The 16,568-nt window shown below is 42.9% G+C and overlaps 1 protein-coding gene across 3 annotated transcripts in view; it reads right to left on the bottom strand.

The window, feature by feature from the left end:
• Positions 1-16,568, bottom strand: part of LOC118389972 (protein turtle homolog B-like) — a 199,097-nt gene that overhangs the window by 121,653 nt on the left and 60,876 nt on the right. For all 3 annotated transcript variants that reach the window (XM_035780029.2, XM_035780030.2, XM_052529798.1), the window contains exon 3: positions 15,005-15,151. In XM_035780029.2, coding sequence (XP_035635922.1) covers positions 15,005-15,151 — 147 coding nt within the window. The remainder of the gene's footprint in view (positions 1-15,004; positions 15,152-16,568) is intronic.

Below are 16,568 nucleotides of genomic sequence, written 5' to 3'. Positions count from 1 at the left end.
TCCATCTCTATCTCTCATTTCGGCATCCCTGCTTCCCAAAGCTTTCGGTAGACAAAGGCTCAAACTTGCATGTTCTCTTTATATCGTTGAACTGATAACGCCGGCTGTCTAGTTGTAACATATCCCCCCGATAGTTTGAACAATGGGTATTGTCCCACACTGTGAGTGTGAATTTCAGACTGATCTGTATTCTGTACTATCTGCAGGGTCAAATGTGTGAAAGCAGTTCAATACTATTACTGTATGATGCAGCACTGGAGCAGTACAAAAACAGCTGTTAGCTTTTCAGACATACTGTAACTACAGTGCAATGTCACCGTTTCACTAGTTCAACATCCAGCAACTAGCAACCACAGGAGCAAAACTACTCTTTCTAGAGACCAGTAGGTAGATTTGGGACTTTATTAGCAGTAGACTGTCAGTGACAAGTTTCGTCAGATTCTCTATATCATGTTATGATGAGTGCATATTGAATATCTGCATTGATCCTGCTGCGCACATACACACACATCTACACTTCAGCATATGCAGTTTGTCTTGACATGGCATCTCTGTGTGAGGATGGACGTGTCAAGGTCAAGTCAAAGTTGTTTCGACACAGAGATTCGTATTCTGACAATGGCACACACATATACATGCATGCCTTTATACATTATTTACAATGAAGCATTGTCACGTGAAAGAATGCACACAAACTCTGAGTTCCCCTTCACAAATAAAAGCTTATTGTATTACACTGCTCTCTCTTTTGTTACACTCACCATGGTTTTGCAATGTTGAATGGCACTACGGTAATGGCTAACAATACTGTATGGTCCATGCAATCATTCCGCTGGCACTCTGTTTATGAGCTAAATCTCATACATTGAGCTCGGGGTCTGGGATCATAGATTACACCTTATATTCAGATAGAGAGAGCTAAACCCAGTTCATCAGGGACATAAGACCAGCTAACCAATCCATGTCTGGCACAAGCCTGAATATGGGCTTATGGGTCAACAATGTCATCATCACGGGGTGGCGAGGTAGCCTAGTGGTTGGAGCATTGGACTAGTAACCGGAAGGTTGCAAGTTCAAACACCCGAGCTGACAAGGTACAAATCTGTCGTTCTGCCCCTGAACAGGCAGTTAACCCACTGTTCCTAGGCCGTCATTGAAAATAAGAATTTGTTCTTAACTGACTTGCCTAGTAAAATAAAAAAAATAAAAAAATCTCCCATCTAATGTTTTTTTGTGCCTTGAATGTGACTTCAAACTTCATAATATTCACTTGTTAAGATTGTGAATGGCCAAGGGTATGTTACTTAGCATGACACATTAGCCTATGCACTGTGTGTTGTATTTGGGAAACAAAACCTCCCTATTGAACAGGATTTAATGGCTAAAGTTGTTACACCCAGCAAGATGTATTTAGCTCCATTGAAATCCCCTAGATTCGCTGAAATCTCCCTAACTATCCCTAAACAGTACCTCCTCCATAAATGCCTTATATGATATGACGCTGTACTTATTATGAAGTCAGTCACTTCTGGTCATTCATAACACATGCATAAAGGCTTAATGATGCAAACACAAATGTATTAACACTTAGGGAATTATCAATAACAGCTAAATCATTTAAATATTAAAGACATTTTTAAACTATACATTTCCTTCTTTAAAAAAAAATATTCTACAAAGTTCCAAAAAGTCCAGCAATGCAATTACATTGAACATTACGCAGGGATATTAATAGTGTAGCTTGTCTCTGAGCTGGCAGGGACAAGCTACACTACTCTCTGCCTACTGGAGGTCCTGCATGTTGGTTCTAACCTTAAAAGTAACAACAAAGAAAGTTAGCAGGTCTGTTAGGAAATCACTTTGTCACAACATCTGGATAAGAGCATTTCTGTGCTGTGCCAGAAATACTCTAAATGGGGAGATGGGAAACTCCATTCGATCTGTATTATTATATTCCTCTTTCATTTACAAATCTCATGACGTGACTATGAGACTTGGCTGTATCTAGGGGATTTTTATTTAGCTGAGCCTGCTAGCTAGCTAAACTTTGTTAGCTAGCGAGCTAGCAATTATTGTGAAGTCACCAAAATTATTCAAAATAACGTGTGAGGTAGCTATGTAATGTAATGCAACACTTAACTACTATATACAAATTACAATAAATAACTTTGACTAACACCGTTCTGTACACATTTTGTGTAACAGCGGCATTCTAACTAGGCTGCAATGAAAACTAATGGGACTGTAGCGACTGTGTTGGCATCAAAATCCGGGGTGTAAACTAAGTTTCTGTTCAAGCGTTGATTGACATGGAAATGTACCAATAGTATTGAAGAAAAGTTGAAAAACACTGACCGCTCTGACGCTGTACGTTATGCAACTCATTGTGTGCCTCTTTCCACCAGGGGTAGGGCTTTTCTCGCAGATTAAAAACAAGAAATTATCAATGTTGAGCGTAATGGTGAGTGTAAAGTTAATTAATTGAGTTCACCAATAGTTAATTCAAACAATTGGGCTCCCGAGTAGCGCAGCGGTCTATGGCACTGCATATCAGTGCTTGAGGCGTCATTACAGACACCCTGGTTCAAATCCAGGCTGTATCACAACTGGCCGTGATTGGGTGGTGCACAATTGGCCCAGCGTCGTCCGGGTTTGGCCGGTGTAGGCCATCATTGTAGATAAGAATTTGTCATAACTGACTTTCCTAGTTAAATGTAATTATAAAAAATATATGTTAATTTTTGACGTCATCACTGTGAGCCATCATGACTCTCAAAAACCGTGACAGCCGCAGATTACTTGTGAAGATAAATTTAGTGCATGAAGGTCTCGTCATTGATTTTGCTGGAAAGGGAATAAATTGTGCTTTACAATGGTATTCATATTGCAGTTGACCTGGAAGTATTACATTTTTGGGGCGCTAAAATAAGGTCAAGTGTACGGAACACTGCGATGTACAAAAGGTTAACTTACTATTTTTTCACTGTCCAGTGGCACCAAAAGTGGGTATTTGATTTACAAACATCACAAGAAACTCCGCTAACCAAACAACAGTTGAGAATTAAACTACACTCAAATATCAACGTTTCATAGATTTTTCACAGACATCAAAAGTTGTCCCCTGATGTGGTTTAAGCATTTTTGTGAACACAGAAAATCTAATTTAGTTGTTTTTCTATTCAAAAAGTATGCAAAAACTGGGGATATCCAAAGCCTGGGAAAACAAAACCAAGAAAATATAACTTTTAAGAAAAAAAACTGCACTTTAGGGTGTGTGTGCCATCCTGCAGCACAGCATTTTGGGGAAAGTTGAGGTCAGATCCAATATTGGCTATACACCCAATAGGGAAAGAGGTTGAGCCATCCTAAGAAATGTTTTAGATTAATATAATATAATATATACAATTTAGCAAATGCTTTTATCCAAAGAAACTTACAGTCTTGTGTGCATACATTTTTACGTGTGGGTGGTCCCAGGAATCAAATCCACTATCTTGGCGTTGAAATGCTCTACCAAGATGCATGACAAGGTTATAAATGCTTTGTGAAGCCTCAATTTAATATGATTAATAAAGCCTTTATTAAGAGGTGCTTATGCCACCCTTGATAAAGTACAGGTTTATGTCATATTTGAGTTTGACATACTGGGTTGTGTCACATTTTACAATGGTGGTTATTTCACACAGTTATGCTACATTTATGAACACTTCATAGACCATGACATACGGTCATAGATGATTTGTGACACATTTATGCAGTGTTTATAAAGGGTTTATGAAACCTTTATAAGCTGCACATCATTTTAAAGCAGGAGCCAAACGGTCATATGTCCGAACTCAGAATGAAATAGATTTCCCAAAAATAACATGGTGGTAGAACTTTTATTTTGATTGGCAATCTTCTGCATTCATCAGAGTCACCTTCAACTAGCCTGTTTTCAGAAGTGTGAATGTAAACAGGATTATTAGGGATATCGATCTTGTAAATCATGTAAACATTTTCATCTACCTATTATATTAATTTGAGTATTCCCAATAATCATATTATTGTGAGCACGTAAATGTACCCAATGACTCATACAGCTCTTTTTTCATATTCTACGTATCTATAGTCATCTCATAATGGATCTGATCTGCTTACATGTGTAATCCAGAAGCTTTTTTCCGGTCATTTGGCTTCCATCAGCAATAATTGGCTACCATCAGCTTATTTCATTTCAGCTTATTTCATTTCCCACTGTGTTATTGTGTGGTAGTGCGTGTTGTTTTTGGGTTTTCCCTCCGGACTGGTTAGGTTCTGGTTTTGGGCATGTGTGTATGTGCACCCAGTATCTTGGCGAGTACTATTTTTTCAGTGCGTAATAAAGCGCTATTCTGTACCTTCTGCCTCCTGTGCCTGACTCCGCACCCACTACGCCCAGCGCATTACAAATAAACAAAACTCTACTACAATATGGTAGGATATACTGTACCTTCTGCCTCCTGTGCCTGACTCCGTACTCACTACGCCCAGTGCATTACAAATAAACAAAGCTCTACTACAATATGGTAGGCTATTCTGTACCTTCTGCCTCCTGTGCCTGACTCCGTACCCACTACGCCCGGGGCATTACAAATAAACAAAGCTCTACTACAATATGGTAGGCTATACTGTACCTTCTGCCTCCTGTGCCTGACTCCGTACTCACTACGCCCAGTGCATTACAAATAAACAAAGCTCTACTACAATATGGTAGGCTATTCTGTACCTTCTGCCTCCTGTGCCTGACTCCGTACTCACTACGCCCAGTGCATTACAAATAAACAAAGCTCTACTACAATATGGTAGGATATACTGTACCTTCTGCCTCCTGTGCCTGACTCCGTACTCACTACGCCCAGTGCATTACAAATAAACAAAGCTCTACTACAATATGGTAGGATATACTGTACCTTCTGCCTCCTGTGCCTGACTCCGTACCCACTACGCCCGGGGCATTACAAATAAACAAAGCTCTACTACAATATGGTAGGCTATTCTGTACCTTCTGCCTCCTGTGCCTGACTCCGCACCCACTACGCCCGGTGCATTACAAATAAACAAAGCTCTACTACAATATGGTAGGCTATTCTGTACCTTCTCAGCAGTGAGGCAATCGGGAAACACAAGACTAGAATAGAGTAGAATAAAACAGGGTTTTGTCAGACTAGAATTCCACTGTTGGTTCTCAACATTTGTTAGAAGCATCAAAGAACTACTAGAGGAGCTACATATGAAGGATGTCCTCCCGAAGAGAACAGCCAGTTCTTTATTTCTTAGTATGGAGCGGGTTTAAGTGCAACCAAAGAAACGGGGAAGAAGCTTTGACATGTTAGCTCTTTGACATCAAACGCAGTGGAGGATAAAAGAGTTTCCATTCATCCTACAACACAGACAGTGCATGACTGCACTTCCAGTCTGATTCATAGGCACAGAGCTCCAAAAAAGCAACAAAAAAGTGTACGCTCTCAGATCTATTCTCAGATCTCTCAATTAAAAGGATAGTTCACCAAATCTGACAACTTTGATTTTGGGTGACTACACCTTTAAGAGGCTATCACTATGCTCTGTGAGTGTGGTACAGTCTCAAAGTGTGCTGCTATAACGTTTTCATTACAACTAAGCTGCAGACGAGGAAGGAAGGAATCATTTGTTTGAATGAGAGGGGTGGTTTAACTGGTTTGTTGAGTCTGCCAGCATGTGCAATGAGTATTGGTCCCTTCCACTTTGTAGCGTGACGGTGCAGAGAAACCTCCCACTCGGTGTGAGGCGTCATGTTCTGATGATGTGGCAGCACTGCTCCAAAGACACTCCAACACCATTACTTTTCATTCCATTTATTTCTTTCCATCCTCCCTTTCAAGTTGTTCTACATGTTTTAACTGAATGTTGTTTAATGCAGTTGGTCTATTTGAATATTAAAAGCTCCTCATGTGTCGCCTTGTCTCCTCTATTATAAGACGCAAATAAAGTTGGTTATTATCATCATTGTGAATTCTTCAGTCTTTATACTTTTTTCTCCTTTTACATCATAGTTGCAAGGAGCATAATGTAGAGTTTTGGCCCTTTTCTCCTGCAGTCTGGGCGGTTTCTTTAATCCTAAACAGTGGCCAGGGGTCATGGGTTCATCTGTTCAGAGGCGTAAGAGGAGACAGAAAAATATGTTTTTTTTCAGAGAGCTATGAGAGAGAGAACTAGAGATTAAATGAATGCAGCAGACAGAGAGAGACAAATAGAATGAGATAGAGACAGAGAGTGAAAGAGTGGGATAGAGGAAAGATATAGAGAAGCTGTGCAGCTTTTATGCAGACCTCTGCTGCAAAGGAGGGATGGAGGATGAGAGGGGGAGCTGGAGGAGCTATTTGAGGGGTCAATGGACCAAGCCTTGGAGATCTGAACCCCCCCATCCCATTCAAATCAAAAGCTTGGGAGGAAAAATCCCCAACTCTACACAGAAAAGCATAATTCCCACCAACCCCTCTCCCCTTCCCCCTTTCAACACTTAGCTCACACCTTGGTTGACAGGGTGCGTGAGGGTCTGAGAGCGAGGAATATCACAGGAACTTGAACAGCAGTATCTACATCAGCATCACAATAGCCCAACCGATTGCCACTCAATGCTATGGACGCTAACCTGGCTCTAACCTACTCAGTTACTCAGCGCTACTGAAGCTAACTGCTAATTACACCTGCATTGCTTGCTGTTTGGGGTTTTAGGCTGGGTTTCTGTACAGCCCTTTGAGATATCAGCTGATGTACAAAGGCCTATATAAATACATGTGATTTGAAATTTGATTAATTAGCAACTTCCCCAAATAGCCTCCTGACAACAGAGACCACCAGTGCACAACAGGCAGCGGCTGCCGCATTATCATTATGTGCCGGCTCCAAACCCCGAGAGAGTTCTGGCAGCACAAGGCACCATAAATATATTCATGACGTTGCGTAAGGCATTTCCTGTGTCATTTGAAGGCATAAGGAAGGCAGTCACGATGTTGGAAGGGATGGTAATGAGCTCTTTGAGTGGTATCTCCACAAATTTAAAAAAAATAAAAAATAAACATTCAAAAACACAGAGCTGTCGTGCCGGTTCAAGGGCTTGGAGTTGCTTCCATTTAATTACTTGAAGATTGAAGTCTCCATCCAGTATCGATGATTGCAGTACCAAACATGGGACTCGATAAAGCTGCTCGATAGTGTGTGCGTAGATTACACAACTCCTTTTGGGTTGGTTAGTCTCTCATACTGTATCTAGAGATATTTTGAAATATTTTGCACTTCAATAAACAGGAAATGCAGGGTAGCATGGTAGCAAAATAGTTGAACCAAGTACCAAATTTCACGTGATCTTCACCAATGTCATTGGGAGCTTGGATATCCATACATCCCAAAAGATTTCCAAACCCCACAATGGATATTTATGACTTTGCCACTGCTACAGTGGGTTGGTGTTGTAAGAGGCGGCTCCACGGACACAAATAGGCCCGCAGGCACTGCAAACACACACAGGAGAGTGCGTACACACATTCACAGACAGACACAAACATGAGCACATGCGCATAAGCACACACTAGCAAGCACACATGTGCAGGCACACACACACTAGCAAGCACACATGTGCGTGCAGGCACACACACACACACACACACACACACACACACACACACACACACACACACACACACACACACACACACACACACACACACACACACACACACACACACACACACACACACACACACACACACACACACACACACACACACACGCTGGCTGGCTGGCTGGCTGGCTACAGTGAGTTCCGGTTCGGGCAGTGTCCACATTTCATCCATTGATCTGATCTGGAAACTAATCTTACTGATCAGGGTCATGGGGAGTTGATGCTGTGGTAAGCTTTTCTTTAGACAAACACAGAATTCAAGGACAGCAACATAATAATCAGCCCTGTTTTGTCTAAACTGGTTACCTAGATCAGTTAAAAAATACTTCCAGCACACTGAGGCGGCATGATTGAACTCTGGCAGTTTATTTTTTGTTTCACACATTGGGACACTTTATTGAGCACACAAATCATCGAAATGCATTCGGGCAGTGACAACAAGGTTTTTACATGGAGGCTGGGTTATTGAAATACAGTGCCTTCAGAAAGACCCCTTGACTTTTCACACATTTTGTTGAGAGACAGCCTGAATTAAAATGTGAAAAACATGATTTTTTTTGTCACTGGCCTACACACAATACCCCGGAATTATGTTTTTAGAAATTAATAAAAAATTAAAAGCTGAAGTTGCATGGACTCTTTGTGCAATAATAGTGTTAAACATGATTTTTTAATGACTACCTCATCTCTGTACCACACACATACAATTATCTGTAGAGTCCCTCAGTACAGCAATGAATTTAAAACACAAATTCTAAATTGCAATTTTAAAAAGCAGACATTGAATATCCCTTTGAACATGGTGAAGTTATTCATTACACTTTGAATGCTGTATCAGTACACCCGCCACTAAAACTCAGTTGCCGGAGGGGAAGGAAACCGCTCAGGGATTTCACCATGAGGCCAATGGGGACTTTGAAACAGTTACAGATAGTAAAAAACTGAGGATGGATCAACAACATTGTAGTTACTCCACAATACTTAGGAAGCCTGTACAGAATAAAAAATATTCCAAAACACGCAAAAAATGTGGCAAAGAAATGCACTTTAAGTACATTATGCTTTGAATCTATTCTTCCGTGTCCAGAAACCTGCTGCTTTTACTCTCTGTTCCGAAAGCACTAGACGACCAGATCTTTTAGCCTTTAGCCGTACTCTTATCCTACTCCTCATTTGTTCATCTGGTGATGTAGACCCATGTAACCCAGGCCCTGCTGCCCCCAGCATCACTCCCATTCCCCAGGTGCTCTCTTTTGATGACTTCTGTAACCGTAATAGCCTTGGTTTCATGCATGTTAACATTAGAAGCCTCCTCCTAAGTTTGTTTTATTCACTACTTTAGCACACTCCGCCAACCCGGATGTCCGAGTCGTGTCTGAATCCTGGCTTAGGAAGGCCACCAAAAATCCAGAAATGTCCATCCCTAACTATAACATTTTCCGACAAGATAGAACTGCCAAAGGGGGCAGAGTTGCAATCTACTGCAGAGATAGCCTGCAGAGCTCTGTCATACTATCCAGGTCTGTGCCCAAACAAATCAAGCTTCTACTTTTAAAAATCCACCTTTCCAGAAACAAGTCTCTCACCTTTGCTGCTTGTTATAGACGCCCCCTCAGCCCCCAGCTGTGCTCTGGACACCATATGTGAATTGATCGCCCCCCATCGGTCTTCAGAGTTCGTACTGTTAGGTGACCTAAACTGGGACATTCTTAACACCCCGGCCATCCTACAAGTTAAGCTAGATGCCCTCAATCACACACATCATCAAGCAACCTACCAGGTACAACATGAAATCCGTGACCATGGGCACCGTCTTAGATATCATCCTGACCAACCTGCCCTCTAAATACACCTATACTGTCTTTAACCAGTATCTCAGCTATCACTGCCTCATTTCCTGCGTTCGTACCGGGTAAGCTGTCAAACGTTCACCCCTCATCACTATAAAACGCTCCCTAAAATACTTCAGCGAGCAGGCCTTTCTAATTGACCTGGCCCGGGTATCCTGGAAGGATATTGACCTCATCCCGTCAGTAGAGGATGCCTGGTTGCTCTTCAAAAGTGCTTTCCTCGCCATCTTAAATAAGCATGCCCCATTCAAAAAATGTAGAACTAAGAGCAGATATAGTCCGTGGTTCACCCCAGACTTGACTGCCCTTGACCAGCACAATCACATCTTGTGGTGTTCTGCATCAATTAGCCCCCGCAATATGCAACTTTTCAGGGAAGTCAGGAACCGATATATTCAGTCAGTTATGAAAGCTAAGGCTAGATTTAGATATTTTCATCCTGTGGCACTAATTTCTAAAAGTTTTGGGACACTAAAGTCCATGGAGAATAAGAGCACCTCATCTTAGCTACCCACTGGATAGGAAACACTGTCACCACCGAAAAATCTACGATAATTGATCATTTCAATTAGCATTTTTCCACAGCTGGCCATGCTTTCAACCTGGCTACCCCTATCCTGGACAACATCTCAGCACCCCCCGCAGCATCTTGCCCCCCCCTTCTACTTCACCCAAATCCAGACAGCTGATGTTCTGTTAGAACTGCAAAATCTGGATCCCTACAAATCAGCTGGGCTAGACAATCTGGACCTTCTAAATTGAACAGCCGAAATTGTTGCAACCCCTATTACTAGCGTGTTCAACCTCTCTTTCGTGTAGTCTGAGATCCCCAAAGATTGGATGCTGCCACGGTCATCCCCCTCTTCAAAGGGGAGACACTCTAGACGCAAACTGTTATAGACCTACAGTATATCCATCCTGCCCTGCCTTTCTAAAATCTTCGAAAGCCAAGTTAATAAACAGATCACCGACCATTTCGAATCCCACCGTACCTTCTCCACTATGGAATCTGGTTTCTGAGCTGGTTATGGGTGCACCTCAGCCACGGTCAAGGTCGTAAACGATATCATAACCACCATCGATAAAAGACAGTACTGTGCAGCCATCTTCATCGACCTGGCCAAGGCTTTCAAACCTGTCAATTACCGCATTCTTATCGGCAGACTCATTAGCCTTGGCTTCTCAAATGACTGCCTCGCCTGGTTCACCAACTACTTCTCAGATAGAGTAAAGCGTGTCAAATCGGAGGGCCTGTTTTCCAGACCTCTGGCCGTCTCTATGGGGGTGCCACAGGGTTCAATTCTCAGGCCAACACTTTTCTCTGTATATATCAATAATGTCGCTCTAGCTGCTAGTGATTCTCTGATCCACCTCTATGCAGACGACACCATTGTGTATACATCTGGCCCTTCTTTGGACACTGTGCTAACAAACCTCTAAACAAGCTTCAACACCATACAACACTCCTTCAGTGGCCTCCAACTGCTTTTAAATGCTAGTAAAACTAAGTGCAGGCTCTTCAACAGATTGATGCCAGCACCCTCCCGCCAGTCTTGCATCACTACTCTGGACAGTTCTGACCTAGAATATGTGGACAACTACAAATACCTAGGTGTCTGGTTAGACTGTAAACTCTCCTTCCAGACTCACACTAAGCATCTCCAATCCAAAATTACATCTAGAATCGGCTTCCTATTTCACAACAAAGCCTCCTTCACTCATGCTGCCAAACATAACCTTGTAAAACTGACTATCCTACCGATCCTTGACTTCGGCGATGTAATTTACAAAATAGCCTCCAACGCTCTACTCAGCAAACTGGATGTAGTCTATCACAGTGCCATCCGTTTTATCACCAAAGCCCCATATACGTCCCACCACTGCGACCTGTATGTTCTCGTTGGCTGGCCCTCACTACGTATCCATCGCCAAACCCACTGGCTCCAGGTCATCTATAAGTATTTGCTAGGTAAAGCCTCACCTTATCTCAGCTCACTGGTCACCATAGCAACACCCACCCGTAGCATGCGCTCCAGCGGGTATATTGCACTGGTCATTCCCAAAGCCAACACTTCCTTTGGCTGCCTTTCCTTCCAGTTCTCTGCTGCCAATGACTGGAACGAATTGCAAGTATCAGCTGCCTAAGCAGCTTACCGATCACTGTACCTGTGCACAGCCAATCTGTAAATAGCAGATTTTGCATCCTAGTAACTCTACTTGCACATCTATCACTCCAGTATTAATGCTAAATTGTAATTATTTTCGACTCTAGGGCCTATTTATTGCCTACCTCCCTACTCTTCTACATTTGCCCACACTGTACATATATTTTCTATTTTTCTTTTCTATTGTGTTATTGACTGTACGTTTGTTTATGTGTAACTCTGTGTTGTTGTTTTTGTCGCACTGCTTTGCTTTATCTTGGCCAGGCCACAGTTGTAAATGAGAACTTGTTCTCAACTGGCCTACCTGGTTAAATAAAGGTGAAATAAAAAAATATCTCACATCTCAAAATAGGGCTACTTAATGTTAGATCCCTCACTTCCAAGGCAGTTATAGTCAATTAACTAATCACTGATCATAATCTTGATGTGATTGGCCTGACTGAAACATGGCTTAAGTCTGATTAATTTACTGTGTTAATTGAGGCCTCTCCTCCTGGTTACACTACTGACCATATCCATCGCACAAAGGTTGGAGGTGTTGCTAACATTTACTAAGGCAAATTTCAATTGACAATAAAAAAAGACTGTTTTCGTCGTCTGAGCTTCTAGTCATGAAACCTATGCATCCTACTCAATCACTTTTTATAGCAACTGTTTACAGGCCTCCTGGGTCGTATATAGCGTTCCTCACGGAGTTCCCTGAATTCCTATCGGACCTTGTAGTCATGGCAGATAATATAAAACTTTTTGGTGACTTTAATAATGTTTATGTTTTTCAGACATAAGGAAGTGGATGGCAGAAAATGTGTTACTTTTAAACTCTGACAAAACAGAGATGCTAGTTCTAGGTCCCAAGAAAAAAAGAGATCTTCTGTTGGATCTGACAATTAATCTTGATGGCTGTATAGTCGACTCAAATAAAACTGTAAAAGACCTCAGCATTACTCTGGACCCTGATCTCTCTTTAGACGAACATATCAAGACTGTTTCAAGGACAGTTTATTTCCATCTACGTAACATTTAAAAAATCTGAAGCTTTCTGTCCAAACTGATGCAGAAAAATGTATCCATGCTTTTGTCACTTCTAGATTAGACTACTGCAATGCTCTACTTCCCCACTACCCAGATAAAGCACTAAATAAACTTCAGTTAGTGCTTAACACGGCTGCTAGAATCTTGACTAGAACCAAAACATTTGATCATATTACTCCAGTGCTAGCCTCTCTACACAGGCTTCCTGTTGAGGCTAGGGCTGATTTCAAGGTTTTACTGCTAACCTTCAAAGCATTACATGGGCTTGCTCCTACCTATCTTTCAGATTTGGTCCTGCCGTACATACCTACATGTCACGGTCACAAGACGCTGGCCTTACTGCCCCTAGAATTTCTAAGCAAACAGCTGGAGGCAGGGCTTTCTCCTATTGAGCTCTATTTTTATGGAATGGTCTGCCTATCCATGTGACAGACGCAGACTCGGTCTCAACCTTTAAGTCTTTATTGAAGACTCATCTCTTCAGTAGGTTGGTCCTATGATTGAGTGTAGTCTGGCCCAGGGGTGTGAAGGTGAATGGAAATGCACTGGAGCGACGAACCGCCCTTGCTGTCTCTGCCTGGCCGGTTTCCTTTCTCTCCACTGAGATTCTCTGCTTCTAACCCTATTACGGGGGCTGAGTCACTGGCTTACTGGTGCTCTTCCATTGTGTCCCTAGGAGAGGTGCGTCGGTTGAGTCACTGACGTGATCTTCCCATCTGGGTTGGTGCCCCCCTCAGGTTCATGCCCTGGGGGAGATCTTTGTGGGCTATACTTGTCTCAGGGTAGTAAGTTGGTGGTTTGAAGATATCCCTCTAGTGGTGTGAGGGCTGTGCCTTGGCAAAGTGGCTGGGGTTATATCCTGCCTGGTTGGCCCTGTCTGGGTGTATCATCGGACGGGGCCACAGTGTCTCCCGACCCCTCCTGTCTCAGCCTCCAGTATCTATGCTGCAATAGTTTATGTGTCAGGGGGCTAGGGTCAGTCTGTTATATTCTCCTCTTATCTAGTGTCCTGTGTGAATATAAGTATGCTCCCTCAAATTCTATTTTTCTCTCTTCTCTCGTTGGACCTGAGCCTTAGGACCATGTCTCAGGACTACCTGGCCTGATGACTCCTTGCTGTCCCCAGTCCACCTGGTCATGCTGCTGCTCCAGTTTTAACTGTTCTGCCTGCGGCTATGGGACCCTGATCTGTTCACCGGACATGCTACCTTGTCCCGGACCTGCTGTTTTCGACTCTCTCTACCGCACCTGCTGTCTCAAACTCTGAATCATCGGCTATGAAAAGTCAACTGATATTTACTCCTGAGGTGCGGACCTGTTGCACCCTCTACAACCACTGTAATTATTATTATTTTACCCGGCTGGTCATCTATCAATGTTTGAACATCTTGGCCATGTACTGTTATAATCTCTACCCGGCACAGCCAGAAGAGGACTGGCCAACCCTCAGAGCCTGGTTTCTCTCTAGGTGTTTCCTAGCCACCCCAGCCAGAAGAGGACTGGCCAACCCTCAGAGCCTGGTTTCTCTCTAGGTTTTTCCTAGCCACCCACCGTGCTTGCTGTTTGGGGATTTAGGCTGGGTTTCTGTATAGCACTTTGTGACATCGGCTGATGTAAAAAATACATTTGATTGATTGATTGATTGATTGATTGATTGATTGAATTGATTGATATTCACCTTTCAGCAGGACAATAACCTTAAAACACAAGGCCAAATATACACTACAGTTGCTTACCAAGACGACATTGAATGTTCCTGAGTGGCCTAGTTACAGTTTGGAGTTAAATTGGCTTGAAAATCTATGGCAAAACATGAAACCACCCACCCCAAACAACAGAATCGCCTTCATCAAAGACCCATTGACGAAGCCAAACTGACTTGTTATGTTGATAACTAAGGTCTCATTATAGGACATTCAACCCATCCACAGCAGTAAGGGCTGGGGTGTCCAGTCAGCAGACGGCTGCTGCAATGAATCCATTTCAGTTAGTCTAGCAGAGGTGTGACAGTTGGACAGTGGTAGAGCGGAGGGACCTGGGGCCTAAATGACTGGCTCCTCTCCAGAGCTCTGGGTAAGTCATACAGCACTGATGACACTGAGCTAATGTGCTGTGACCAGGGACCGGGGGAGGCTGCGTGTCTGTCTGAGGTGCCTGCTAACACAGCGACAGGTGTCTGTGTGTGTGGAGGGTTGGGCGTGCAATTGTGTGTATGAGAGAGTGATGGACTGGTTGCGTGTGTGTGCGTGTGTGCCTGTGACGTCCACCTAACTCACCGTTTACTGTGAGGTGCACCCAGCTGCCGTTGTGAAAGGTGTTGTACTGCTGCTCCAACATCAGTACCTTACACTCATACCAGCCCTGGTCGTCTGAACGCACCTTCTCAATCCGCAGAGAAGATTTTCCGTGCAGACTGGCTCGGCCTGGGGGGGCAGGAAGGGAGGGGAGAGAGATTAATAACAGTGGTCAAACCAGGAAACATAGTATTCAGTACGCTATAATCCATAGTACACTCTTAGAAAAAAAGGTGTTATCTCAAAGCTAAAAGGATTCTGAGGCTGTCCCCATAGGATAACCCTTTGTAGAGTCCGTTTGGGTTCCATGCAGAACCCTTTCCTCAGACGGTTCTACATGACACCCAAAAGGGTTCTACCTGGAACCAAAAGGGTTTTTACCTGGAACCTAAAGGGGTTCTCCTATGAGGAACACTTTTGGAACACTTTTTTCTAAGAGTGTATATAATCCTCCCTCTACTGTATCATATAGACCAGATTTCCGAACCACCGGGCCCCGGACCTGTACCTTTATCTTCTTCTTTCTAGGGCACGGGATGGGTATTCCATTAACTACACGAACTTCCATTAGTCTGTGAGCCAGTCTGAGAGCCAGTAGCTCATATCTTACTCCCTGAAGCATTTTTGTGAAAAAAGTAATTACCCACAACATATGCTGGTTGGATGGACTGGACACGCATCAAGTCTCAAACATTATTACAGTAGCCAAATTACACTATACTTACAGGAGCAAGCTTACATGGACATGATATGCAATAATACTATCCATTTTAGCACATTGACTAACCACGATTTACATGAGAAGTTTGAACAGAAGTGAGGTGAGTAAATAGCCTATGGTCAAATAACTACAGAAGGCCAATAACAAATGCCCCATGTTTCTTTAGCCAACTAAAATCAGGGATAGCTCCCAGGGATCCAAGAATGGTGAGTTTAAATGGTTTTAGTATTCTCCCAAGTGACATTTGCTTGCTAAATAGCAAATCAATTTGCATGCCAAATGAAAAGAAGGGACCCTGTATATACTGTTGTGCTCTACAAAATCTGAAGAAATACCGGTAAGTAGATGTGCTTGTTTTATTTTGGGTGGCAGGCGTGACGAGTGCCATTCCTAACTCTTCCAAACACCCCACCAGATGCATAGAAATGGAGCACAGAAACACAAGAGCCTGCCAAATCTGAATCCATCATAAAACTAAGACTACAGGGGTTGTGTAGCAGCCCAGTGTCACAATAGCTTTCACTCTTTACAGGTCAAACAGTGAAAGGGGGGTATTTATGATTTTGCTCTTGGCAATCTGGCAACCCCTCATAACAGATGGCGGCCGACCATATGGGCTAAACAAAGGGCTTTGAAGGCGCAATGGCCCACAACATCAACATTATCAAGGTCCTCCACGGCTCATTACGCACTCCCCAGAGTCAATGTTTTTGAGTGACTTCCGTTATGTAACACATGTTATATCACATTAAGTAAGGGCAAATAGAAAATAACTATTAATAGGACAACTGTGACTTTATTCCTAGCCTGTGTGCAAATGTGCAG

Source organism: Oncorhynchus keta, chromosome 11, assembly GCF_023373465.1.
Source record: "Oncorhynchus keta strain PuntledgeMale-10-30-2019 chromosome 11, Oket_V2, whole genome shotgun sequence".
Classification (NCBI taxonomy): domain Eukaryota; kingdom Metazoa; phylum Chordata; class Actinopteri; order Salmoniformes; family Salmonidae; genus Oncorhynchus; species Oncorhynchus keta.
This window is presented reverse-complemented; position numbering and strand designations above follow the sequence as displayed.